Raw genomic sequence first — 26316 nt, 5'->3', positions numbered from 1 at the left:
TGGCCATTGACAACAAACATTTCCCTCCTTGGACGAAGTAACAAAAGGAATTTTTGATTGACTTCAGTGAACTTCCCCTTTCATCACTTCCAAGCTGCTGTCTGGTAGCTGAGGAGCTTAAAAACAGTGCCTGGGTAGTGTTCCTTTGTGAGCTGCGTGCTGGGTTCTGAAAGCCAAGGAAGTTGTCATCTCCATTCTAGAAGCTTACAGGAGATGCAGAATGAGAATTAGTTCCTTGAGGATGGCAAGGACTATGTTTTAGCATGTTTTAACTGGTTGCTGAGCTACTTATAGGAACATAGCCTTACCAGAAGCTGAAAAAAACATTCAATAATGACCCTGCTGATGTTCCTAATTCTAGTTGTTTGGCGGGTCTTAAAACTTTAAATAGCCCTGCAAAGGGATGTGGTAAATCCACATGACCCCTCTCTGCTTGGCTCTGCTTGGCCCTGTCCAAATGAATCTTAGTCACTACTTTGGCTATTTTAGGCCCAAGTCTGATTTTGTGGCACTAGGAGAAGTACAGCGTGTGTTTTTGGGATGGGGCAAGTCTGAGCACTCTGGTGTAATGTCTGAACTTGGGCAATGAAAGGTTCAAGCCCACACAATGTAGTATCACCTGAGGCCAATGCAGCATTACAGTTAAAAAGATTTAGGGAAGAGTTGAGAAAGAAGTCTAATTAATAGTTTGGAGAGGAAACCAACTTCAAAAACAGCTGATCAAATTTCACTTTGGATGATGACAGCACTTTTTTCCTTTGGCAGCTACACTGGCTCAGGTGGACATCAAGGCACAGGAATCAAAATCTTGGGAAAATTCTTTGGGTCCTGTCTTAAGAATGGTATTTCATTAATAATTATTTTTGCAAAGGGTTTTTAAAGCAATAGAGAATGAGCTGATTTGAATGGTTACCTGTAAAAGGAATGAAAAGAAAGGCTTAGATGGGAACAATCATCACCAAGTACGATGTGTTAAAATTTCCCTTATTTTATAGTAGTGCTGTCCAACAGAATTTCCGCAGTGACGGAAATATTCTCTATCTGTGCTGTCCGACATGGCAGCCAGTTGCCACCTGAGGTGGTTGGGAACTTGAAATGTACTAGTGTGACTGGGGAGCTGACCTTTCACCTTTGTTTAATTTTAATTAATTTAATTTAAATAGCTGCATGTGGCTAGTAGATAGCACATTGGGCAGTTCAACTCTACAGTTTCTCCCAAATTCACACAAATGTTCTTACAAATCTAGAGTTGTATACAATCAGTCATAAACTCCATGAGTTGAATAATGAAATAATAATAGTGACATATCTGGAAATACTTAAGAAGAGTTTTATAGTAGGCAAGAAGTATGTGACTAAGGAGGACTACTATCCAGTCAACCACTTAGAGGACAGAGTTAACATTTTCAGTATCAAAAGAAGTCAACCAGAAATTGATTAGAAGACATTAATAGTTTCCTCTGTCACCCTGGGCCAGTGTAGGGACAGTGGGGTAATGTCATCCTGTAGCATTTTCTCCCAGTGCTGGAAACACTCATCTATTTTATGTTGTGTCTTTCTCAGAACCTTTTGAAGTCAATCGGACTCTCTCATAAGTGATGATAATCATTTTGCTTTTTGCTTTTTAGGAGAGTGACAGAGGTAACAAGGAGAAAGACATATAGGAAGACTAAACAAAAGAAGGTATGAAAAATGATCTGAAACTATTTTTTAGCAGATCAAGGCAATGGGGGATTTTATTTACTATTTTGTGATAACTAGTTGTTCGATACTAGTTCCAATTCTAATACAGTATACCATTGAACTTAACTCATTTTCTGTCAAAATATTCAAGTTTGAGAAAACATGGCCTAGATTCATACTCAATAACAATGTAGCTATATCCCTGCTATGCATTTTAAAGACAAAAGAAATTTAAAATATAATTTATTATACATGTATCATTTATTTTTGAGATTCATAGGGATATATTAGTTTAAATGATTTTAAGAAGCCAAATCTTACTGAAATGGTGGCAATTTTGGAAATGAGAATTTAAGCATAACAAAAAACAATGGCCAACACTAGACTATATTTATGGGTACCAAATGAGAATAAAAACATTGTCATCAAGTGTATCTAGTGTTTTGTTAATTTCTTTACTTTACCTTTAGTTTCCTCCTGGCATTGAACTTCCTCAGTTGCTCTACTGTTTCTGGCAGATGAATCTTGTAGGCATAACGATCCCGCTCCTATAAAAGAGAAAAGATCATGGCTGTACATAACCATTTAAAAAAGCAAAGAAACGTATTTTCTCCAGGCGTGATCCTCTTCAGTCACTGGTGCATGATCAGTCTGTTTGACCTTGCCCAGTAGAAGAGCATTACTTTATGGAAATTTACTATAATTTTAAGAAAGTATAATTTTGAAAATGTTCTTTCTTAGTCTGAGCCTGCATTTAGCTTATTTAGGCTAGCTCTGTATTTTGAGGCAACACAGAACAAATATATTACCTTTTCCATATAAGAACCCTTCAATCATGAAGAGGAGAATCATGCTTTTATGAAATCCATTCTCTGAGATAGTGTCTGCATTTGCCTCAACTATTCCTCCTGTATATTTCAAATCTCTTGTCACTCTTCTTATCCCCACTTTGCAACTACCATAACTTGTCAATGTATCTTGAAGATGTATATGCTGTAAGCACTCATTCATTTCACAGAGCCAACTATGTGCCAAGTATTGTTCTAAACACAAGTCACATGAGTAAAACCCACAAAGATACCAGCTCTCATGTAGTTAACAGTCTAGTGGGAGAAGATGAGCAAATGCATAAAAGGTAATTATAGCACATGTCAAAAGTACTATGGAATAAATTAAAATGTAAATCAGAGTCAGAGGGATTGAGTGCACCGCAATTTAAAATAGGGTAGTCAGAGTAGGCCCAGTTGAGAAAATGATATTCAAAAGAGGTGAGGGAGTAGTCTGGACAGAGAACAACAAACATAAAGGCTCAAGGGAAGGAGGGTATCTGGAATTTTTGAGAAGTGTTTGAAGAATGTGTGTGAAGTGCTGTGGTAGAGGCAAGAAAGGGTCAGACTGGAGAGATGACAAGGTTGGGGTAGGCCATGAAGAGCCTTTAGCTTTTATTTGGAATGGGAGAGGGAGTCAGTGGATAGGTCTTGGGCTGGAGTGACAAAATCTGACTGAACTTTAAGGAAATACTCTAGATGCTGCACTGAGAGTACTTTAGAAAGGGACTAGGGCTTAAAAAACAAATCAGTTAGAAGGCTACTGCAGTAATCCAGGGGAAAGATGATGGTGGATGAAGCCAGATGGAAACAATAAAAAGGGTGAAGACACCACAGACTGTGAATACATATATTTTCTGTTTTCCCCTAAAAGCTTTACTGAGGCATAGTTAACACACAATGAATTGCATATTTAAAATGTACAATTAGAAAAGTTTTGACATATGTCTAAAAGTATAAAATTATCCCCAAAGATAATGCACACATTTATCACTCTCAGAAGTTTCTTCATGCTCCTCTGTAATCCTCCATCCCTGTCTCCAGGCAGTGAGTGACTGAGCTACTTTTTGTCAGTATAGTTTGCATTTTCTATACATGAGTGAAGTAAGCCAGACCCAGAAAGTCAAATACTGCATGTTTTCCCTTGTATGTGGGAGCTAAAATTCAAAAAACAAACAAACAAAAAGTAAGAAATGTCTGTGTATCAGTATTCCTGCAAATAGTTTTGTAAAACTTTGTTGTATACCTCTGTGAAACAATGGTTAAGAATGTTATACTGCCATGGTTTTTAATTATCTGTGATTACTTTAAAATTTACTGTATACGGGTGAAACGGTCATTTTTCCTTTCAATTACTGTTTAAGGCTGTTGTCCATATTCCCACTAAACTAGGGTCTTTTTGCTTTTTACCTGTTAAACTTGTCATTTGGCAAAGTATTAAGCCTTTTTACTGTAATGCAAATTTAAAATGTTATTTCAAAAATTAAAAAAGATAAAAAGAGGGAAGGATGGTAGGAGCAAAAGAGAGGTGAGAAGGAAGGAGGGAATATCATTATGTTCTTCGAATTGTATCTACAAAGCATACTGAATCTGTTAAAAATTAATTAAAAATTTAAAAAATTAAAATATGAAAAAGGTATTTGTTGAAAAATGAACAAAAACAAAGATCAAAGGTAAAAACAAACAAAGAAAAACAACAACAACACAAAAGAAAGTATGTCTCACTTCTGTTTGGTAAATACTACAGAGTACATACAATGTTGGGTCATATGGTAGGAGTGCATTCAACTTGTTAAGAAACTCCCAAAGTGATGGTAACATTGTGAACTGCCCCCAGCAGTGTGCGAGTTCCAGGTGTTCTACATCCTCACCACCACTAATTTGCTATAGTCTTTTGTTGTTTTAATTAATTTATTAATATATACAGAACTGATTTCATGAATTTAATAGATATGATACCAAGAATACAATGATACTTCCCTCCCTCCCTCACTTCCTCCTCGTTTCTTTCTTTTTATTTTGCAATAACATACTTTCAATTTACTTTATAATTTACTTTATAATCACAGGCTCAATGCTCCTCTAAACAAGGAGCCCTACAGATAAACCACTGTTCCACAGGGGTACAGACAAGGGTTATAGCTAACAATCAAATCACAAGATGCCAGTTTAGCTCAATATACATTACGTTTTTTTTTTTTTGTATTCTATGTATCTTAGTCATTCGAATACATGTGTTTTGTTATCTCCTTATGGCGTTAATTTGTATATCCCTAGTAACTACTGATGTTGAGCATCTTTGCTTGTGTTTATTTGCCATCTGTATGTCTTCTTTCTTGATGTGCCTGTTCAAATCTCTTCCCATTTTGAGTTGAGTTGTATGTTTTCTTATTATTGAGTTTTGAGAATTATTTACATATGGTGGATATAAGCCTTTTATAAGAGCTATATTTGCAAAATTTACTTCCGGTTTGTGGCTTGTCTTCATTCTCTTAATGGTGTCTTTCAAAGGATGGAAGTCCTTAATTCTGCATATTTTCAAGGCAGAGAGAAAAGGCTTTCCTGACAGATTGGATGTGGAGTGTGAGAGAAAGAGAAGAATCAATGATAACACCAAGTCTGAAAGTCTGACACTAACGGAGATCGGGAAGACTGGACATGCAGCCTAAAGGATGCACATCATGAGTGGATTCTAGAGCAACCAATGGCACTGGAGCTGATTTTTAAAGCAGTCTCTATTCAACAGAATAAATTCCTTTCCTCAAAGTCTCCTGTTTTAATCAGTTATTGGTAACAAGGAAACTGATGATCCGAAAATGAAATGTTAAAATGACCACCCAGTAATGTGACTTAAGAATAAGCAGATTTCACCTTATGCCTCCAATAATTATACTAAGAATCTTGGCTATTCTATATAAAGCAAGTAACAGGACTCTCAAAACTGGAGCAAAAAAGGTAAACAGGGTAGTGATCCTAGGACTTGGGGGCGATCTTGTGGCAAACCTGGAATTTTTTTTTTTGACAGGCAGAGTGGACAGTGAGAGAGAGAGACAGAGAGAAAGGTCTTCCTTTTGCCGTTGGTTCACCCTCCAATGGCCACTGCGGCCAGCACACCGCACTGATCTGAAGCCAGGAGCCAGGTGCTTCTCCTGGTCTCCCATGGGCCATTCTCCACTGCACTCCTGGGCCACAGCAGAGAGCTGGCCTGGAAGAGGAGCAACCGGGACAGAATGTAGCGCCCTGACCGGGACTAAACCTGGTGTGCTGGCGCCGCAGGCGGAGGATTAGCCTATTGAGCCGTGGCGCCGACCTAGAATGTTTTTTGCCTCCTAATATATCCTAGCCTGGGTGTGAGAGCAGCCTGCAGCCTGGGAACTTCAAGGAAATGGAGCACATACAAAATGAGCTCCAAGAAGAGCCCAACCTATTTTAGCCAAAATAGGTTTGAGAAGAGTCTGTCTCCGAATAATAGAGCTTTCTGTGTCTTTATGTTATATTGGTAGCATATCAAAATCTGTTTCAGAGCCTGGATATGTCTTTCTCCAACAGACTGGGAAGTTTACTTCATATCTGACAGTGAACTCTATTTCTAGAGAATTCCTTTTCTGCTCACCATTCGCTAAAGTGAAGTGGAGAAAGAGATAAGGACACAGTCGAAAAGCATGTCTTTCTTTTTATAGAATTATGTTTCAGTTATGAGTTTTCCTTTTTAAAACTTCTACTTATTTTATTTGAGAGACAGAGACAGTGAGAGAGAAAGAGAGAAAGATCCTTAAACGCCCACAAAGCAAGAGCTGAGAATGCAATCCAGGTCTCCCATGTAGCTGGCAGAAATCTAATTACTTGAGTCATCATTTTGGCCTCCCAGGCCATGCAGTAGCAGAAAGTTGGAATTGGAAGTGGAACCCCAACCTAATCCTAGGCACTCTGATATGAGATGTGGGTAACTTAATGGCTAGGCTAAATTCCTACCCTGAATTATGATTTCTGATATTTTGTAAGCAGATGAAATCACAAAATTTTCAGTGAAAAAGTCTATTAAGGTATCTCTTTTCAGAAAACAAATTAGCAATAAAATTTTTTTCTGAATTACATAGTCCCTCCTGACACTAATAATGTGATATTAATTCAGAAAAATTCTCAGCAATGTGCCTTGCAGCTTTTTTTTTTAAAAAAAAAATTTACTTGAAAGGCAGAGTTACAGAGACAGAGGGAGAAGAAGAAGGGGAGGGGGAGAGGGAGAGGGAGAGTAGGAGAGGGAGACAAAGAAAGAGAGGGAGAGAGAATCCTCCATTCACTGGTTCACTCTCCAAATGGCCACAACAGTCAGGGTTGGGCCAGGCCAAAGCCAGGAGCCAGTAGCTTCATCTGGGTCTCCCATTTGGGCCATCTTCCACAGCTTTCCCAGGAGTGTTAGCAGGGAGATGGATCAGAAGTAGAGCAGCTGGGACTCAAACCAGTGCTCCTATGGATTGCCAGCCTCACAGGAGGTAGCTTAACCTGCTGCGCCACAATGCTGGCCCCGTGCCTCGCATTTTAATGAAGCACATGACATGGTTCACAATTCCTTGTGCATACTAGATTCTGAATATGCATTTAATTAGTGTGTTAATTGATTTTCCAAACTTCAAAATCACTAGCCTGGTATAAATATCCTTTTCACCTTTTATTATAGTTAATATACTCTACAGTCTACATGTTAAGACTACAAAGGATATAAGAAGAGCTCAGTCAGTTATGAAAAAAATAGTCTTAATTGGCCTACTTTTATTGGGATGAATATATTCCTACCAAATATCATTAATTCAGATAGATAAAGGTGTTAAACAGGTATATTTGCAAGACATTCACATATTACTTGGCCTAATACTCATTCTTTTTTGATATGAAATGGTTGAATAGAACTTTGTGGTACCCTAATCCACTGTTGGTGGGAATGTAAACTGGTGCAGCCACTGTGGAAGACAGTATGGAGATACCTCAGGAATCTGAATATAGACCTACGATATGACCCAGCCATCCCACTCCTGGGAATTTACCCAAGGGAAAGGAAATCAGCATATGAAAGAGTTATCTGTACCTCCATGTTGATTGTAGCTCAATTCACAATAGCTAAAAAATGGAATAAACCCAGATGTCTGTCAATTGATGACTGGATAAAGAAATTATGGTATATGTACACTATGGAATACTACTCAGCGGTAAAATAAAAATTCCTGTCTTTTGGAACAAAATGGATGCAACTGGAAACCATTATATTTAGAGAAATAAGCCAGTCCTCAAAAGACAAATACCATCTGTTTTCCCTGATCTGTGGTAACTAATAGAGTATCTAAGAGTCTCTAAAAGTTAATGTATAAGAGTGAAATTGATATTTGGAGATTTGATGACTGTTTACAGCCCTTGTCTTTATACTATTTGATGAATCCTTTACTTAGTGTAGGGTTAATCTTATGTGAGATGAAATAGGAGTCTTCACAATGTACCTTGTGATAGTTTTGATAATTGTACCTTATGATTTTAATTACCTATTCAAAACAAAATTAAAACTTAAATATAAAAAGAAAAAAAACCCAATGCAGATCAAAAATAAATCGAACTTTATTTACAAAAAAGGAACAGGACTTTGTTTCTTGTGATTTTACCAAAGTAAATGAACACCACTTAAAACCATAGTAACGATGTATATTTATACATGATCTAGTGATGAAATATATCACACACCTGCTTTTACCAGTTAGATACATTCTCAGCAAATTCTTCTAGCCTCAGGTGTCACAGTGATGTGGAACTGTAGTTCAGACACGGCATATGACACTGTCAACAGCCTTCTAGAACTTTCTCACTTAAGTCACTAATATATTGTCTTTTGTCTTTTCTTGTGCCAGAAGTCTGTTATGTGTTAAGTTCAGACTGTTTAGCACAAGAACTATAATCAGTGGTAGGGACAAGAGTTTCCAAAGATAAACATGCTATTAACCAAGAGAAGCTGTGATAATGAAAGCTGTTAAGTATGTACTTAATAGATCTACAGGATCTTAAAAATGACTATAATGGCTGCCATTTTCATTGTCACTTGGCATTTGAACAAGTTTCTAATGATGAAAAGATTCCCACCATGGAGATACAGAGAAAAGCAAAGTGAAAAAGAAACGTTTCTCCCCTAACTCCCCCCTGCCAAAAAAAACCCTGTCATTTCACACGTGGGAGAAAAAAATCTGTTTGCCTACTTTCTTTTTGGGGAAACTGGGGGTAACTAGGATGCACAGAATATCAGAGGGTTGAATGCATATATAAGAAGTAACATTTTTTAAAAAGATATTTGAGAGTGACAGAAAGGGAGAAACAGAGAGCGAGATCTTTCATCCGTTGGTTCACTGCCCACACGGTTGCAACAGCAGGGGCTGGGTCAGGACACAGCTAGGAGCCTGGAATTCCATCTGGGTCTCCCAGGTGGGCGGCAGGGGCCCAAGCACTTGGGCCGTCTTCCACTGTCTCCCCAGGTGCATTAGCGGGGAGCTGGATTGAAAGTGGAGTAGCAGGGATGCAAACCAGTGCCCCCATGGGATGCCAGTGTTGCAGGCAGCAGCTTAACCTGCCATGCCACAATGCCAGCCACAAGAAGTAACATTTCAAGAATCAAGATACACTGGAATTTCAAAATTGTTTTAGGATATTATTTCATATCAATGCCATTAAGATACACTGTTAATTTACATTTTATATATGTTTTACACAATCTCTGGGGAAATAGCATGGTATAATGTAATGGACATTTATGAAATAATTTATATATATTACATACCTACCACGTGCTAGAGGCTTTCTAGATGGTAGATGGAGATGAACCAAGAGCTGAAAATTCCTGGCCTTATGAAGCTTTTATTTTATGGGGCAGACAGATAATAAATAAATAAAATGTAAGTTTGCCTTATGGTGATAAACTTATGAAGGAAAATAAGGCAGGGAAAAGGGATGGGGAATAGAGGTGGCAGGAGGCATTTCTTCTTCTGCATTTTACATTATTTATTAATATTCATCTGAAAGGTGGGGAGGGAGAGGAAAAGGGAGGAAGGAGGGAAGGGCAAGGATGACGGTGAGGTCGAGGGAGAGACAGATCTTCCATCTACTGGTTCACTCCCCCAAGTGCCCACAACAATTGGGGCTGGGCCTGGTCAAACCCAGGAGCCAAGAACTCAATTGTATTCACTATATGGGTGGTAGGGACCCAATTGCCTGAGATATCATGTGCTGCCTTCCAGGGTGTGCATTAGCAAGAAGCTGTATTGGAAGCACAGTAGCCAGGACTTGAACCAACCACTGCAATATTGCAGGTGTCCCAAGCAGTGTCCCGACCATTGCACCAAATGCCTGCTCCCCATATTTTAGAGTGTCAGGGAAGGTCTTCCTAAGAAGCTGATATCTAAGCAAAGTGCTGAAGACAGTGAGGGGACAAGGGAACAAGTCACAAAGCTACCAGGGGCAAAAGTATTCCAGGGAAAGGGCAGAAGGATACAAAGGTGTTGAGGCAGGAATGTGCCTGCAGTCTGAAGAACAGCAACAAGGCCAATATGATGGGAACAGAGTGAAAGAAGGGACAATAGGAAGGGCTGAAATCAGAGAGGTACCAGGAAGTCAAACCGTATAGCAGATTAAGAAAGAATCCCTCAGGGGAGAGGCCTGGGTGCAGAAGTCATCCAGGTAGAGATGGCATTTAAAGTCAATAAAACTAGATGATGTCCCCAGGGGCATGCACACAGATAGTGAAAAAGAGGAAGGGCAAGGATAGAGGTCTGCGGTGCTCCAATATGAAAAGGTGAGTAGGAGGTGATGAGGAAGAATTAGCAAGATCTGAAAAGGAGCAGCCAGAGACATGGAAGGGAAGCCAAGAGAAGAAGAGTGTTTCAGGAGCATGGATGTCAAATGCTGCTGAAAGGCCAAGGCCAAGGTCTGGTATTTGACCACTGGCCTTAGTGAGGTGAAAGTCAGTAGTGACTTGACAAGAATGATTTTGGTGGATTTAGTAGGGTTGCAAACCTGACTAGCACAGGTTCTGGCGAAAGCGAGAAGTGTGTGTATGTGTATATAATAAAAACAAACTTACTGCATGCTAGATTCAACAGAGATAGAAAACTGATGATAGGGTAAAGGGGAGAGCTGTTCAAACAATGTTGCTAAAGAAGCAAAGGGGACAGGACCTAGTGCAGAAATGAAAGGGTGGTACTAGGCTGGATTAAAACCTGCCATTGACAACTTGGGTGACCAGGAACAAGACTCTTTTTTTATTTTTTAAAAAGATTTATTTATTTGTTTGAAAGGCAGAGTTACAGACAGTGAGGCGGGGGAGAGAGAGAGAAGGAGAGGGAGAGGGAGAGGGAGAGAGAGAGAGAGAGAGAATATGAATGAATATATTTCATTAACTGGTTTACTCCCAGGGACCCAATCACTCAGGCCATCTTCTGCTGCCTTCCCAGGCTCATTAGCAGGGAGCTGGATCAGAAGTAGAGCAGCCGGTACTCAACCGGTGCCCATATGGCATGAGGGCATTGCAGACAGTAGCCTAACCTGCTATGTCACAATGCTGGATCCTGGGCAAGACTCTTAATCTCTCTGAGCATTAATTTTCCTACCTATAGAGTGAGAATTTCCTGAAATTTTTGAACCACACAATGCCTTAATCAAACTACTGCTTCATTGACATCCCAAGCTATAATTTTCCTTAATATTCACTGGCAAGATGAGACATAAAAATAATTTTTAAATCTTTTTCCAGGACAATTAATTAATATCTAGTATCTATATTAAAATACCCAAATACTGTAAAGTGCAGTCATACCCAAAATAAAGACAATTAATTTCTGTTGGTCAGGTTCCATAATTTTGGAACACATGTTGGCAGAGAACAAGTACACCTTCCTCCCTGATATATTCTGGCTTAATCTGCTTTTGTACCCTCTGTCTGATCAATGCCAGTCAAATGGCATAACCTATCCTCTGCTCAGATGTTTGCAGATGACATGCCAGCATGACAAGCAAGATGAACCAAAGTAATGCAAAGTGCTCAGAAAAAGAAAAGGACCACCTTACAGAGCAACACACTCCTGTCACTGGAGTGTGTAGAGTCTGGATGGTGACCTATGTGCTCATGTACCTTAAGCCATGGGTGATTCAGTGCTTCATAAACAGTGATCCTCTCAGCTGGGTCCAGCATCAGCATGCGACGTACTAGATCTTTGGCACTTTCAGAGATATGGCTCCACTGCCTTGGATTCATCTGAGGAGGAGGAAAAGAAAATTTCATTGTATCATCAGTGAGATGTCAATACTCACTATTATTCAATAGTCCCTATAGTGCTTCAATGTGAATCAAACTCTCAAAGAACAGAAGTCTGATCCCAAAGATCTGAATTCTAAGGGAAGAAAGGGACAAATGTAATTCTTTTGTTGTTGTTCATTATATGAGAATTTGCATCAGTAGATATCCCATATATATATATGTTCTTGTTGTTTTATAAGTTACAATATTTTCAATAATTGAAGCATAGAGTACTCATGATTCTAGCTTTTATCTTTTCTTTTTTTTTTTTTGACAGGCAGAGTGGACACTGAGAGAGAGAGACAGAGAGAAAGGTCTTCCTTTTTGCCGTTGGTTCACCCTCCAATGGCCGCTGCGGCCAGCGCATCGTGCTGACCCGAAGCCAGGAGCCAGGTGCTTCTCCTGGTCTTCCATGCGAGTGCAGGGCCCAAGCATTTGGGCCATCCTCCACTGCCTTCCCGGGCCATAGCAGAGAGCTGGCCTGGAAGAGAGGCAACCGGGATAGAATCCAGCGCCCCAACCGGGACTAGAACCCGGTGTGCCGGCGCCACAAGGCGGAGGATTAGCCTGTTAAGCCACGGCGCCAGCCTTCTAGCTTCTATCTTTAGATCTTCAGCTAAAGAGATTACAATACTTTCATTCAGGAAGGACTAAAATAAAAAAAATTTAAAAATCTACTCTGTCCCTTTATCACTCTGCCTTTCCAACAAAGAAATCTTTTAAAAAATTAAAAATTTTAAGGCAACATTTTTAAAATGTGTTTTTGGGAATTGTGATTATCAGGAATTGTGAAGCTATGTGAAGTTATCAATACACCCCAAATGGTTTTAATGGCCAGCGCTGGGCAGGGCAGAAGCCAGGAGCCAGGAGCTTCATCTGAACAAGTAATTTGCATATTGCCCTCAGGGAAGTTACTTTTTGCCTCTCTTACAGGGATGAGACAACCAAGCCATTATGGTAAAGTGACTAAAATCAAACAAAAAGAATTATGAATTACTCAAGAGGCATAGGACTTGTGAGAAAGGTTGTGGATCTGTGAGGAAAGTGCAAGGAGTCTCCTGGTAAAAGGGATATGTCTGAGACCAGGTATGAAAAACATTCAGAGTTTCTAAGCTTGGAGTTGGGAAGCCAAGTAGGGACAGGAGGCAGAGATGGGGTGGGGAATTATTCCCTATTCAGCATCAGGAAGCTGACTGGGTGAGCTTATGTGAGCTACCTAGGGACAGCTCTTAAAATTGGAAGGTGTTCTTTTTCTAACAGACAGAATTCCAAAGGGCAGTATCTTCTGCATCTCAAACCCCATTAATACAGATGCCATGAGACTGTTTATATATTGGCATCCTGTTGAAATTGTGTTCAATTCACCAGTTTCAATGAAAGAGGTGCCTGATGAACAGGGCATGGCCATGTTCTGTCTTCCCCATCCTGGAGCTGATGTGCTCTTTAAAGTCTAAATTGTTTTTCCTTGGGATAGGGGTTGAGAAACCATCTCAACTGAATAAAGGTTGAGCAGGAAATTCCTTCACTCTTTTTATGAGGGAGCCCTTCAGGTTCAGCGGTTAAGATAAGTTTAGGAGGTGAGTCTATGGGGGAAGCAAAATAGGGCTATAAAACAATCTCACTTATTTAAATATCAAAGTCATAGCAGCATAGAATTCTCTGTGTAGATACCAACTGGCTATCTGTAACAATGTAACATAGCTGAAAAAAAAATGTTTTTGTACTTTGTAAAAACATTAACTTAGGCCAAATGTTAGCATACATTCCAGTGAAATAGTATTCTCTGACATCTACCTTCACGTATCAAGTAAGCTAGCAAATGAGAATCCAAAGTCCAATTAAAATTACTTAAAATCAGCCACAACCTATAAACTCTGACAATGTAAATGTACTACATTTTTTTCATTTTTTCAGACTTTGAGCAATTTACTTTTCAAATATGACACCTATACCACTTCACAAAATATTTATGAAATGTCATATAAAAAGAAAAACATTGTAAATGAATTAAGGAGAGTATACTCTTTTCTGAGAGACTCTGGTAAGTCTTATGGGAATATTCTACTCTGCATAAATGTGTTATGATTAATAGGTTTCATCAAATTTTTCTTGAAAATACCCATCTAGATCAAGGGTTTTGGTTAGGAGTTCTTCTGTGAATAATTCCAGAATGATGAAATGATTGTGAGCTCTGTTTTAAAAGAATCTAGGTGTGGGTATTCAATCTAGTAATTAAGATGCCCATGTCCCACACTGGAGTACCTGGGTTTGATACATGAGTCTGGCTCCTGACTCCAGCTTCCTGCTATTGCAGACCCTGGGAGCCAGGGTGATGGGTCAAGTAATTGGGTTCCTGCCATCCACATGGGAGATATGGATTGCGTTCCGGACTCCTGTTTCCCACCTCAGAGCACCTAGGTTCCATATCCAGCTTTGGCTCTTGACTCTAGCTAGCTTCCTACTAATGAAGACCCTGGGAGGCAGCTGGTGATGCCTCAAGTAATTGGGTTCCTGCCACCAAGTGGGAGACCTGGACCGAGCTCCTGGCTCCCAGCTTAGCCTCAGCCAGGGGCCCCTGCAGCTTCTGGGGGAATGAACCAGTGGATGAGAGCTTTCTCTGTCTTATCTCTTTCTCTCCCTCTCCCTCAAATAAACAACCTAGTAGTATGTTACATATAGATAAAGCAAGATTGTCTAAATGCTAAATATTAAAGCTGGGAGTTCATTATACTATTATCTCTATTATTTTTGTTAGAAATTTTCCATAATCAAAATTTTAAAAATAAATGCTGATAGAATCATATTCACTGTATAATAAAGAAAAACCAAAGAGGGCCCATGGAGTTCATCATAGCTGGTAGAGATGGATCTATACTTCAAACCAAGACGCTGAAAACCTGAGCATTTTGCATAAGGTGAATTTAGCTCAGTACAAGAGTAAATAAGTTTTTGACCCCAAGGCTTCAGACCCCAGGTACAGAAATTATGATATGCCACCTTCCATCTGACTTACTATAATAGTGTACTAAAAATAGGGGATTTAAAGTAATTTAATTTTTGGACATGTGCGAACAGTCCATGTTTCTTATAGAGAAACAAAAATAACGATTCAATGTTTTAAAAATAGACAAAATCAAACACCAGACGCTGTTGGAATGAAGCACATTGCCTTGGAAACCAGGAAGTTAGCAACTGAACAAACACAAAAGAAGAATTCTATTATTAGCAAATGCTTATAACTCAAAAAGGCAGGTGGGAGATTTTATTATATGGTACCTACGTCAGAACTTGCTGTGAGGATTAAATGAGTTAATATAATTAAAGTGTTTAAAGCAGTTCCTGGAACATAAGTAAGTGCAAGATCTGAGTGAGCTATCATTATTGCTACCAGTCTCATTTGCTGATTTCATTACTAATTGTGTTCCTTTTCATTTACAAGTATGAAGTATCTTCAAAAAGTTCATGGAAAATGTGTATTATGAAAAAAAAAAGATGGATTTAAAAATGTTCTGTACCAAAATAAGCTTATCTTTTAATTCCATTTTCTGGGAACTTTTTGAAGTACCTTGTATCTGATTTCACTTGGCAAAATCCAACCAGAAGGCCATGGTTATGCATTCCTGATAGTCACTCACAATTTCCAGGGATTGATGGGGGAATGACTACCTACAAGTATTTCCTGAGGCATTCAATTACCTTGCAAGTGTTGATTTTATTCCCAGTGGCCAATTCACTCTAAGTGAAGCAGAAGATCCTCTACTTAAAACAACTCTGAAAACAGAGTTTTGGCATATGTCATGTCTTTTCTTATTTTATTTCAGTTTTTAATTTATTTGAGAGAAAAAGAGGGAGAGAGGAAGGGAGGGAGAAAGAGGGGGAGGGTGAGAGATCTCATCCACTGGTTCACTACCCAAATGCCCACAAAGGCAGGGGATGGAGTGGCCAAAGTTGGGAGGTGGGACCTGGGAACTCAACCCAGCCAGGTCTCATGTGGGCAGCAGCGACCCAACTACCTGGGTCAATACTGCTGACTCCCAGGGTTCACATTAGCAGGAAGTTGAAAACAGGAGTTGGAGCTGGGTATTGAGCCTAAGTACTCTTGATGTGGGACACGGGTGTCATAAACAGTGGCTTAACTGCTAGACCAAACACCCACCATTGGTATATACTATAAATCAAATAAAGTAACAGACAAATTTATATGCACTTAAAAGCTGATGGTGTAAAAGGCAAACAAAGGAACAAAAGCATATACCATTTTCATCTCCACAAGCTTCAGTTATGGCTTAAGAGGATAAGGCTGCAACTCTGAAACTACTTTACCTTTCTTTTTTTTTTTTCAAGTCCCTTATAAGATTCTAATATGGAAAATAAAACTTTAGGGGCCTCCTAGTTTTGGGGTCTTAGTGTTAGACAAACGTGTTTGGTTTTGTGTTGTCAGGCATGGCTAAAAACGAAACAGTGATTCTGCTGAATAGAAAGTACACGTTTCAGTAATAATGGGAGTGCAGAGAATTTCCCCAACATAAACTGCCTCCATCTGACATGTAGACACACATGTGTTCCTCCATGCTTCCCATGTCTCGCTGTATGTATTGGCACAGGGCAAAACTTCCAAGAGCTGGGGCAGTGAAATCAACTTTTGGCTTATTTGTTTCTAAGAAATAAGGTCCTTCTGAAACAACCATTCACAATGGCAGTAGTTGACTTAAAATTTTTTAAATAAAAATAATTTATTAATCACAAGTCTGTGATAATACATGAGATTTCTAACACACAACAGCCAAAGAACATGAATGCTTTTCACATCCAAAGGCTTCTAAATTGTATTATGCAATGCAGTTTAATACCGGCATTTCAGTTTATCCTGAAATGTAAATGAAAAGGTTTTTGGCTGTGCTGGCATTCATTTTTTTAAAAAAGTATTTATTTATTTATGTACTGGAAAGGCAGAGTGACACAGAGAAAAAGATCTTCCACGCACTGGTCACTCCTCAGGTATAGGTCAGAGGGAAGAAGCTAGGAGCCAAGAATTCCATCTTGGTCTCCCACATGGGTGGCAGGGGCCCAAGTACTTGGGCCATTATCTGCTGTCTTCCCAGGCACATTGGCAGGAAGCTGGATCAGAAGTAGAGTAGCTAGGACTTGAATCAAGCATGCCAATACGGCATGCTGCTGTCGCAAGCAGTGGCTTCACTTGCTATAACCCAACACTGGCCCTTGGTATACATTTACATTTAAGATAAAGAATGACAAAAGTTACTTGGAGGATATTTCCATTTTAACTCTACAAATTAAGCAAAGAGCTTTAAAATTACACACGGAAGGGTCACAGACGTGTTCTCCTGGATGATCGTTAACTAATAGTGATTCAGAGATTTACCTGAGGCCTGCACTGCTGAACAAGGCTACCAGATCAATGATGTGAGTAAGGATCCTTTCTTTGACTGGCTAAGTAGGGGCTGTTCATCAGTGAGTAAAGACAGTATCTTCAAAAACTATTTTTCAGGACAATGGAAAAAGGAGACATTCAGAACACATTACCTTGTATTTTCCTTTGATGATGCCTTCAAACAATCTTTCCTTGGTTCCGTAGAAAGGCAAACAACCACTGAGCAGGATAAAGAGGATCACGCCGCACCCCCAGACATCTACAGGCTTTCCATAAGGCTCTCTTTTGACGACTTCGGGGGCCATAAAATGAGGTGTTCCGACACGTCCTGTGTTTAAGACAACAATGTTAAGGAAAGATGTTTACCTAAATTAGGGGTTTTAGCTTGAACGCTGGAAACAATAGAATGATCACAAGCAGAACGAAAAGTTTCCCAATATACATATTCTCTCATATCACCCCTCCCCATCGAATGAAGCTCACAGAAGGAATAATACTACTACTTATCTAATCATCTTGAAAAACATTGAGCCCAAGACAGGACACTGGTACTCCCTACTGAATTCTGTATGCTACATAGCATTACTTGCGTATTTCTTGCTTTGTATAGAAGGTTCAATTTTCTCATTTGGAGCAGAGGCAGGTGGAAGAGGCAGCAGGCAGACTGCTGCTCACAAAGGAGTTGAGAGGTCCACCCTGGGCAGAGGCCAAGGCAAAGAGCGGAGGAGGCAGAAATGAGGAAAAAAAAAATCTGTACAAAAGAAGATTACTTGAATGCCAAATGGAAATTCCCCAATGAAACCTAATGCTGAGAACTTTTATCTGGGATAGGAATTTGAACTTGAAATCCTGCTCAGCTGATTTTACGAGCTGACTGCAGCCATGTAGCCATAAACGATGGTTAATAATATTTAGCTATAATAAGAATTTTTACCTTCCTCCTAATGATGACAGTTGAAGATAATGGGAACACATATATCACATAAACCAAAACAAAATCATGAAGCCCATCCTTATTCAATCCTCTCTGATCTTCATCTTCTCCCCTCGACCCCCAAACTAGTTTTCTGGAAGGAATCTGTTATTAGTTGCTTGGGTACCAGTAACCATCTTTAACTCAGGGGCACAGAAGGAATCTTGTCTTCTACTGTGGAACAAAGGACCTGTACCCCATAGGGAAATTATTATGCAACAGGCCACTGCCTTGGCAGCTCTTCTAGGTGCACGCAAGCCCTCTCCGTTCCTCCTCGGTCCTGTTCCCATTGTGCCAAGTCCAAGATAATTTTTACTTTGAAGATTGCCCAATACTTTATCTAGAGTTCAAAACTGCGGTTTGGTGTTTAAAAAGATCCGAGACCTCCTGGTTCCGCTAGAGACAATCTATCACCACGTCCTGTTACTGGTTATGCAATTCAGCAATGGAGGAGGAACCAGCAGCTCTTAGCTTCTGAATCAGGGTTAGACTTTTACAGCAGGTCATTAGTTTACCTTCTTCCTCCACCATCATAGAAGAGATTAAGTTCAAGGTTCTGACAGTGAAAGTATTTTCATTTAAAATGTACAAAAAGATCAATGAAAACTGTACTAGTTAGAAGCCTATACATTTTGTTAATTTCTGTATTGGTCCATTTTACTTCCTCAAATAACCTAGAAAAGCTGAAGTTCTGGGAGCTAAGCCTCCTACTTCATTAGCAGCCTGACCAGGGAGGGCCACTGGAGAATGAGCCTTGTTCCAACCAACGGGAGCTGGCAGGAGTCGGGAAAAGCAGAGCAAGAGTTCAGGAACTGAGAGCAGGGCACCAGTCAGTTGCCTGCTAACGTTTGGATGATGCTTTGAAACTCAACTTGACTCTTACCACTTCCCCCCCAAGAAAGGACCATATGACTCAAAATGGGGGCCTTCCTCTGGGAATACTCACAGTCACCGTGTGGCCAGTCCTGGCCATCCTGATGAGGTTCTCTCCATTTATCTGGCTTGAAGACTAACCAATTCTACAGAATAATAGTGTTCATTTTTGGGGAAAAGGCACGTCTCTGGGTAAAAGAATTTGCTCCTAGGTGACAGGGGGAAAGACCATAGTAGAAGGAATACACAGGAAGGGTCTTTTCATTTTCCATACATTGGTAGAATGTGAAAAGGACTGGAGTTAATCTTAACTCTACACCAATTTCCCCAAATTCTGTCTTTTTGCTGTAACTAGTTTTTCTTCTTTGTGACCACTTGACTTTTATGACTTTGACAACAAAATTCTAAGAACAGGAAACCAGTTGCCAAACCAGATTAAATGTCACTGCTTTTAAGATAATTTCAGATATATATTTAAATATTTCCATGTCATATTTTGATAATATAATAAAAATCTTCCTAGAAACTCAGGGAGGGAATTGTTCTGAATAGCTACATTTTTAGTAATTCAAGATTTGAATCTTTATGCACTTAATAATTTTATATGGCAATCTTTCTGCAATGCCTTGACTTCTGTTACACAGGATGCTGTATGTAATTTAATTTTCCTGATGACTCAGAGTTGTCATTGTGGATCTCAATTAAAGAGCTGTGCTATAGAATATAAAGCACCCTCAGGAACTTCAGAAGGCTTGATTTTGGCTAAAAGGCTGTGCTTTCCAAGTTTTGATGTCTGCTCAATTTGTTTTTCCTGCCAAGCTTTCATTTTTTATCTTTCACTAAGCTTACTCCAGTTCTGGCTTCACCTAACTTATTGTTTATAATCCGCTCTTAACTGGAAACTAACTAGCAACCATAGGTATTCATTTTTTTTTTTTGACAGGCAGAGTGGACAGTGAGAGAGAGAGACAGAGAGAAAGGTCTTCCTTTTGCCGTTGGTTCACCCTCCAATGGCCGCCGCGGTAGCGCGCTGCGGCCGGCGCACCGTGCTGTTCCGATGGCAGGAGCCAGGTGCTTCTCCTGGTCTCCCATGGGGTGCAGGGCCCAAGCACTTGGGCCATCCTCCACTGCACTCCCTGGCCACAGCAGAGAGCTGGCCTGGAAGAGGGGCAACTGGGACAGGATCAGTGCCCCGACCGGGACTAGAACCCCGTGTGCCGGCGCCGCAAGGCGGAGGATCAGCCTGTTGAGCCACGGCGCCGGCCCAGGTATTCATTTAATAGTAATTTTCTAAGTGCTTACAAGGCACTAGATACTGTGGTGGGTACTGGGAGACAAGGAGGGATAATCTGCAGTCTCCTTTGCTTTCAGTCTTTAATATGATTGAAAGCTCCTGCATCAAATGCTACATGGGATTATGTAGCCCAAACTGTTATGGTGACATGGAAGAGAAGGAAGAGGGCGACTTAGCTTGGGATGGTGCAGATCAGCCTGACTTTTAAGACGAGACTATTGTTGGCTTACACTTCAAGAACTGTAGGTATTAACCAGATAAATGACAAAAGGCATTCCAATCAGAAGGTACATCAGGGGCAAGGTATGAAGGAACATGAACCTACACAACTTTATGAAAAATAGTAGTAGGTCAGCCTCACAGAGGGTCAATGGATACCCAATTGAAAGGACCATGAATAGGTTTTAAGTATAAGAATGTCTCTGCTGCTATTTTAATTATTTTCTAGGTTCCTAGTTTTATTTTGGATAAGAGTTACCCAAATAGCCAAGCTTCAGGTAGGGGAAACAAATATATTTAAATGGATTGTACTATATGGAGATAATTTCTTTCTATTTGGAGGACTGAGTGATCAACGCTTCCAAGTGACAGGAAAATGGCTTTCTGTCTTGAAGTTGATAAATATTAGCAAAATTTCAAAAGCATATTATCTAACAGAAGAGATTTTTCTAACAGAAATCTTTTATTCCTTATCTACTCATATTTTTGAAAACATTGTAACATTTAGGTATTTCAAGAATATAACTAAAAGTATGTTAAGAGATGATACTATTTTGATCATCAGAAAGTATTTTAATTCTAGAAGTCTGGAGAAAAATAAATTTCTAATAACTGAGATACTGGGGATTAAAAAATAGTTAAAATATACAGTTTAGGGGGAGAGTTCATGGACATCAGGAAAATAGATTAACATGAAGAAAATATCCTGGTAAATCTCATGAATCTATTTTTCCTTCTTAAATCCAGATGCAAAATCTAATAGGAAGTCTATGACATTTTAAATACTAATAGGATACAGATACAGAGCAACACAAACAAAATTATTCTGCAAGGCCAGTATAAACCATAAAAAGAATTCAATCCATTCCACTCTAGTCCACTCCATTTCATTCCACCTCACTAAATTAACGTTGGAGATGAAGCCATCACAAATTATTCATCGTCACTGGGTAGTCTGAAGACAAGGAGTGACCTGTACTAATACTGGAGCTGAAATAATCAGTTTAACAGCAACATTTGCTTTAAAAAACTGGATTTTTAGTTGATTGTAAGATGAATATGAGCCAACAGTATCATAAAGTTGTCCAAAGAGGTCAGGCAATCTGGGGAGCCTGATAGGAATGTAAGACCCAGAATATAGAGAAGTAATAGCTCCATGCTATCGTGCACCAGACTAATTGTACCTGCAGTTATGGTGTTGCATCTAGTCCTGTACTTTGTGGAATAGTGAAGGGATTCTGAATTAGTTTATATGAGGAACAGCTACATTAATCTAGGGAAGTTAACTTGGATAAGACATAGGGGACATGGTTGCTGTATTCAAACATTTGAATGGCTGACATCTGGGAGGATGAAAATTGTTCACAATGGCTTCAAAAGTCAGAATTTGGACTACTACGTAGAACTTATAGAAAGGTATATTTTTGTTCAATGCAAGGACAGACTTTTCAATTCTTAAGGAATTTTCAAAAAATTAAATGAACTGTCCTCCTACATAGTAAATTCTTTGCCAGCTAAGGAATTAAACCAGAGCTCAACCTTTTGTTGGGAATACTATGCGAGAATTCAATTAGTACTTCAAGACTGGAGAAGTTATGGCACTTTGGAATCCCGAGACTCACTGAGTCCATGGTTAACGCACGCTTTGCTACCTGACTGACCCTTTGGTCAGTCTTTCAATTCTGAAACGAAAGTTTTGAATTAGGGAGAAAAAAAATCAGCATTCTTTGAGATTATATTCAACCTGCAGTACTGCATATTATTGGAAATGACTAGCTGGAAAAGAACATGAAAATAGGAGACAATTTAAATAGGATTCAATTTTAGAGAGTAATATGGTGAATAAACGATATGACAAATACAAATGTGAGCTCTGGGCCCACATTTCAGAAGATGTCCTATACTATTGCTGCTTGATGTTTTAGCTACAATGAATTAGGCTGAATGAATTATCCTGTGTAACAAGTTATGATTTTGGTATTTGTCATCTATCAGTTATTGAATTTAGCATAAGCATTCTTGAAACAAGCAGGTTTTATAAGGTTCTGTTGATATTTTTCATGTACTTCCTTTTCGTGAAGGCTGGCGGTACATGGAGATGCGAAAGAGAAAGGACTGACTAGAAGACTGCTTGTTTGAAGAGTGGAGAGCTAAGAAATTTGCAAAACTAAGGAACAGAATGGAACACCGGGCAGCATTCTGAGCCAGAGTCTACTGGAAGGAATAAATTACAAACCAAATATTTGAGTCTGTCATTAGCATCCACCTCTGTTCCCTGGTGAAGAAAGTTCCTAAGTTTTCTTCTGGAATGGGGATTTTCAAATTATGTTTTGCCTTGGCTAGCAATAAAAGCCTTCTGCATTCACATGTGCTTGCTCTTGGCAAATGCACAAATTGATGGCTTTAGCAGAATTCTTTGATAGGGGAAAAGAGGAAAACGGCATCTAATTAAAAATTAGCCACAGACATAAACTTGATGCAAGTGCTTTAGATTTGACTTCGCTCGGCCAGTTCAAATGTAGAAGCCTCTACGCCCTCAAACAACATCCTGAAACACAGTTTCAATCTCTATGCGGGGCCTCTTCTCTGTTAAGTGCTGGGGATACAAAGAGTAAAACGGCAGTCTGTTCTTAAGGGACTACAATTCTCACTATGACTACAGAGTTATTAAATTCATAACTATCTGATGTGGTAACTAATAGAGTACCAAAAATGTAATGTATAGGAGCGAACTGAGAGATTCACTGATTATTCGATGATTATTTTGAGATTTGATGATTATTTACAGCCCTTGTCTCTACTGTTGAGGAACAGTGTTGTTTTTTTTTTTTCTTACTATTTGTTGAACTCTTTACTTAGTGTAGGGTTAATTTTATGAGTATAAAGTAAACTGAAAGTAGATCATTGTTAAAATTAAGAGAGGGAATAGGAGAAGAAGGCGGAAGAAGAATGGGAGCATGGGCAGGAGGGAGGGAAGAGTAGGAAGTAGCACTATGTTCTTAAACCTGTATATATGAATTACTGGAAATCTGGTTACCGTAAATTGAAAAAAAAAATGTAAAAAAACCCCCACAAAACCAAAACTATGTGATGGCACTTCTTTGGGAGTAGGGTGGGGGTATGAAATACGGATATTGGGCCAATATTTACTTTGAAAGTTTTACAGCAGCCTGCAAGTGACCAGGTTGTAAAGGAATATTTTAAAAAGTGGCCTTACCTCCAGCTACAAGTCCAGACTCTCCTAGTTGAATAGCTACCCCAAAGCCCCCGAGTTTAACAGGTGCTGAGTTTTCCTTTGAGGCGAGAAGAACACAGTGGGGCTGAAAAGAAGAACAGACGAACAAACAAAGACAAATCCAAAGATAAGGATTGAATAATATGACAACATAGAAACACTTTTTAAAAAATTATTTTAGACGCTTGAATAATTTGTCTTATTTCCATTTTTGGATTATTCCCCTAAAGACTTACCTGTTCTATTCAATACTTTTCAGGAATTATTTGCTTCCAAGATTAGAGTATCATGCTAATAATTACTCAGCATGGATATTCAAGAAATACAGATATATTTTCTGCTCTTTTTTAAAAAATATCTTTTTTAGTTATTTATTTGAAAGGTGGAGATAGATAGATAGAGAGGTAGATAGATCAATTACCTACCTGTTGGCTCACTTTCCAATATCTACAATACCTACAGTTGGGTCAGGGCAAAGCCAAGAGCTGAGAACTCAATTCAGGTTTCCACATAGGTGGCAGGGACCCAACTACTCGAGCCATTCAACCCCTGCTGTCTCTCAGGATGAACATGAGGAGGAAGTAGAGCTGGGACTTGAACCTAGGCACTCCTAGGCACTTAACTATGACTGCCCCCATTTTCTGTCTTTAGATGCAACATTTTCTTCCTTTGACTAACAGTCTAGATTTGTTTAAGCAAACATAGATTTTTACACTTCCCGCCAAAATGTTTCCTGAAATCTATGCCTTTATGCTCAAACCACTATAACTTGGCCTGTGGGGAATGCTGAAGGCACTTTGTTTTGTCCACCCTCCCCATCCCCTTCCTGTCTTTATTCATTCCACCACACATAAGTCAGAGGAAGGGTCAGACTTCATGACTCCTAAGAAAATTTTTAAAAATGTTCATGTATTTTCATCTATGAGAGGGAAGGAGGGAGGGGGAGAGGGGGAGAAAGAGAGAGGGATATGAATGAGAATGAATTAGCTTCCATCTGCTGTTTCATTTCCCAAATGCCTTCAACAGGCAGGGCTGGGCCAGGCTGAGGCCAGGAACCACTCAAGTCTCCGAGGCGGGTGGTAGAGGCACAAGCAGTTACTCCATTATCTGCTGCCTCTGAGGCAGTGAAATTGACATTTTGAGTTTCGATGACTGTTTACAGCCCTTGTCTTTCCTGTTGAGGAACAGTGTTCTTTTCCTTCATACGATTTGTTGAACCCTTAGTGTAGGGTTAATCTTATGAGCATAATGTAAACTGATAATAGATACTTGTAAAAATTAAGAGTGAGAATAGGAGAGGGTGGAGGAAGAAGTGTTGGAGCATGGGCGGGAAATATTATGTTCCTAAATCTGTATATATGAAATATATGAAACGTGTACACCTTAAATAATTTTTTTTAAAAAGGCAGACAAAACAACAAGAAAAGAAATCTATGCAATTGTCATCAGAGTGTGGAGTCAGTCATTCTGAAAAAAATCGTTATGTGAGACATGTCATAAAATTGGAACTTAAGATAGAAAATAAACAAAGAAACCCACAAATACAAATTAATAGAATGTAAAGTCAGGTAGTGTTAAGTGTTATGACATAACATGGTGGTAAGGAGGTGATGTTGCAGGGCTGGAGCTAGGGTGTTGCAACTTAGTTGGTGGGGGAGGTTAGAGAAGACCTCGGTAATGGGGAAATGCATAAACAGAGAGCAGAATGAAGTGAGACAGCAGGCCGTGTGGGGGTAAAATCCCAGGTGGGGAGGACAGGGGTGCAGAGACCAGAAGCTTGGGGAGGGCTGGTACGTCTGCAGAGTAGGAAGGAAGTCAGTGTGTCCGAGTATGAGTATGAGCAGGGCACAGGGTAGTGGGAAACATGACAGGAGAGCAGGAAACATGACAGGAGAGCTGACCAAAGGCTCTACGCCATGGTCAAAACTGCGTCTTATGCTGTGCGAGGTGAGAAACTACTAGAAAGTTTTGAGCAAGGGAGCACTGTAATCAACATTCAGTTTTGAAAGGATCAGTCTGGCTCCTTTGTGGAGAAGAGATTGTGGGAGCAAAGAGAGCAAAGCAAGGAGACCAGCTAGGAGGCTGCTTGAGAAGATGGTGACTTGGACTAGAGGGAGAGAAGCAGAGATGACGAGACCTGGTCAAATTCAGTTTATGTTTTTTTTTATTTGACAGGTAGAGATATAGACAATGAAAGAGAGACACAGAGAGAAAGGTCTTCCATCCGCTGGTTCACTCCTCAAATAGCTGCTACGGCCGGCACACTGCGCCAACCCGAAGCCAGAAGCCAGGTGCTTCCTCCTGGTCTCCCTTGCAGGTGCAGGGGCCCAAGCACTTGGGCCATCCTCCACTGCCCTCCCGGGCCACAGCAGAGAGCTGGCCTGGAAGAGGAGCGACCGGGACCAGAACCTGGTGCCCATATGGGATGCCGCTGCCACAGGCGGAGGATTAACCAAGTGAGCCACAGCGCCAGCCCCCAGTTTATGTTCTAAATATGGGTGTGG

The 26316-nt window shown here is 39.8% G+C and overlaps 1 protein-coding gene across 6 annotated transcripts in view; it reads right to left on the bottom strand.

The window, feature by feature from the left end:
- Positions 1–26316, bottom strand: part of CASK (calcium/calmodulin dependent serine protein kinase) — a 377037-nt gene that overhangs the window by 105671 nt on the left and 245050 nt on the right. For all 6 annotated transcript variants that reach the window (XM_062184520.1, XM_062184522.1, XM_062184523.1 and 3 more), the window contains exons 6-9: positions 23795–23897; positions 17371–17546; positions 11662–11784; positions 2148–2231 (exon numbers count right to left, since the gene is read on the bottom strand). In XM_062184520.1, the coding sequence (XP_062040504.1) occupies positions 2148–2231; positions 11662–11784; positions 17371–17546; positions 23795–23897 (486 nt within the window). The remainder of the gene's footprint in view (positions 1–2147; positions 2232–11661; positions 11785–17370; positions 17547–23794; positions 23898–26316) is intronic.

The sequence above is a fragment of the Lepus europaeus genome, chromosome X (genome assembly GCF_033115175.1).
Source record: "Lepus europaeus isolate LE1 chromosome X, mLepTim1.pri, whole genome shotgun sequence".
In the NCBI taxonomy this organism is placed as follows: domain Eukaryota; kingdom Metazoa; phylum Chordata; class Mammalia; order Lagomorpha; family Leporidae; genus Lepus; species Lepus europaeus.
The sequence above is the reverse complement of the archived record's forward strand: the minus strand, read 5'-3'. Positions and strand labels throughout refer to the sequence as shown.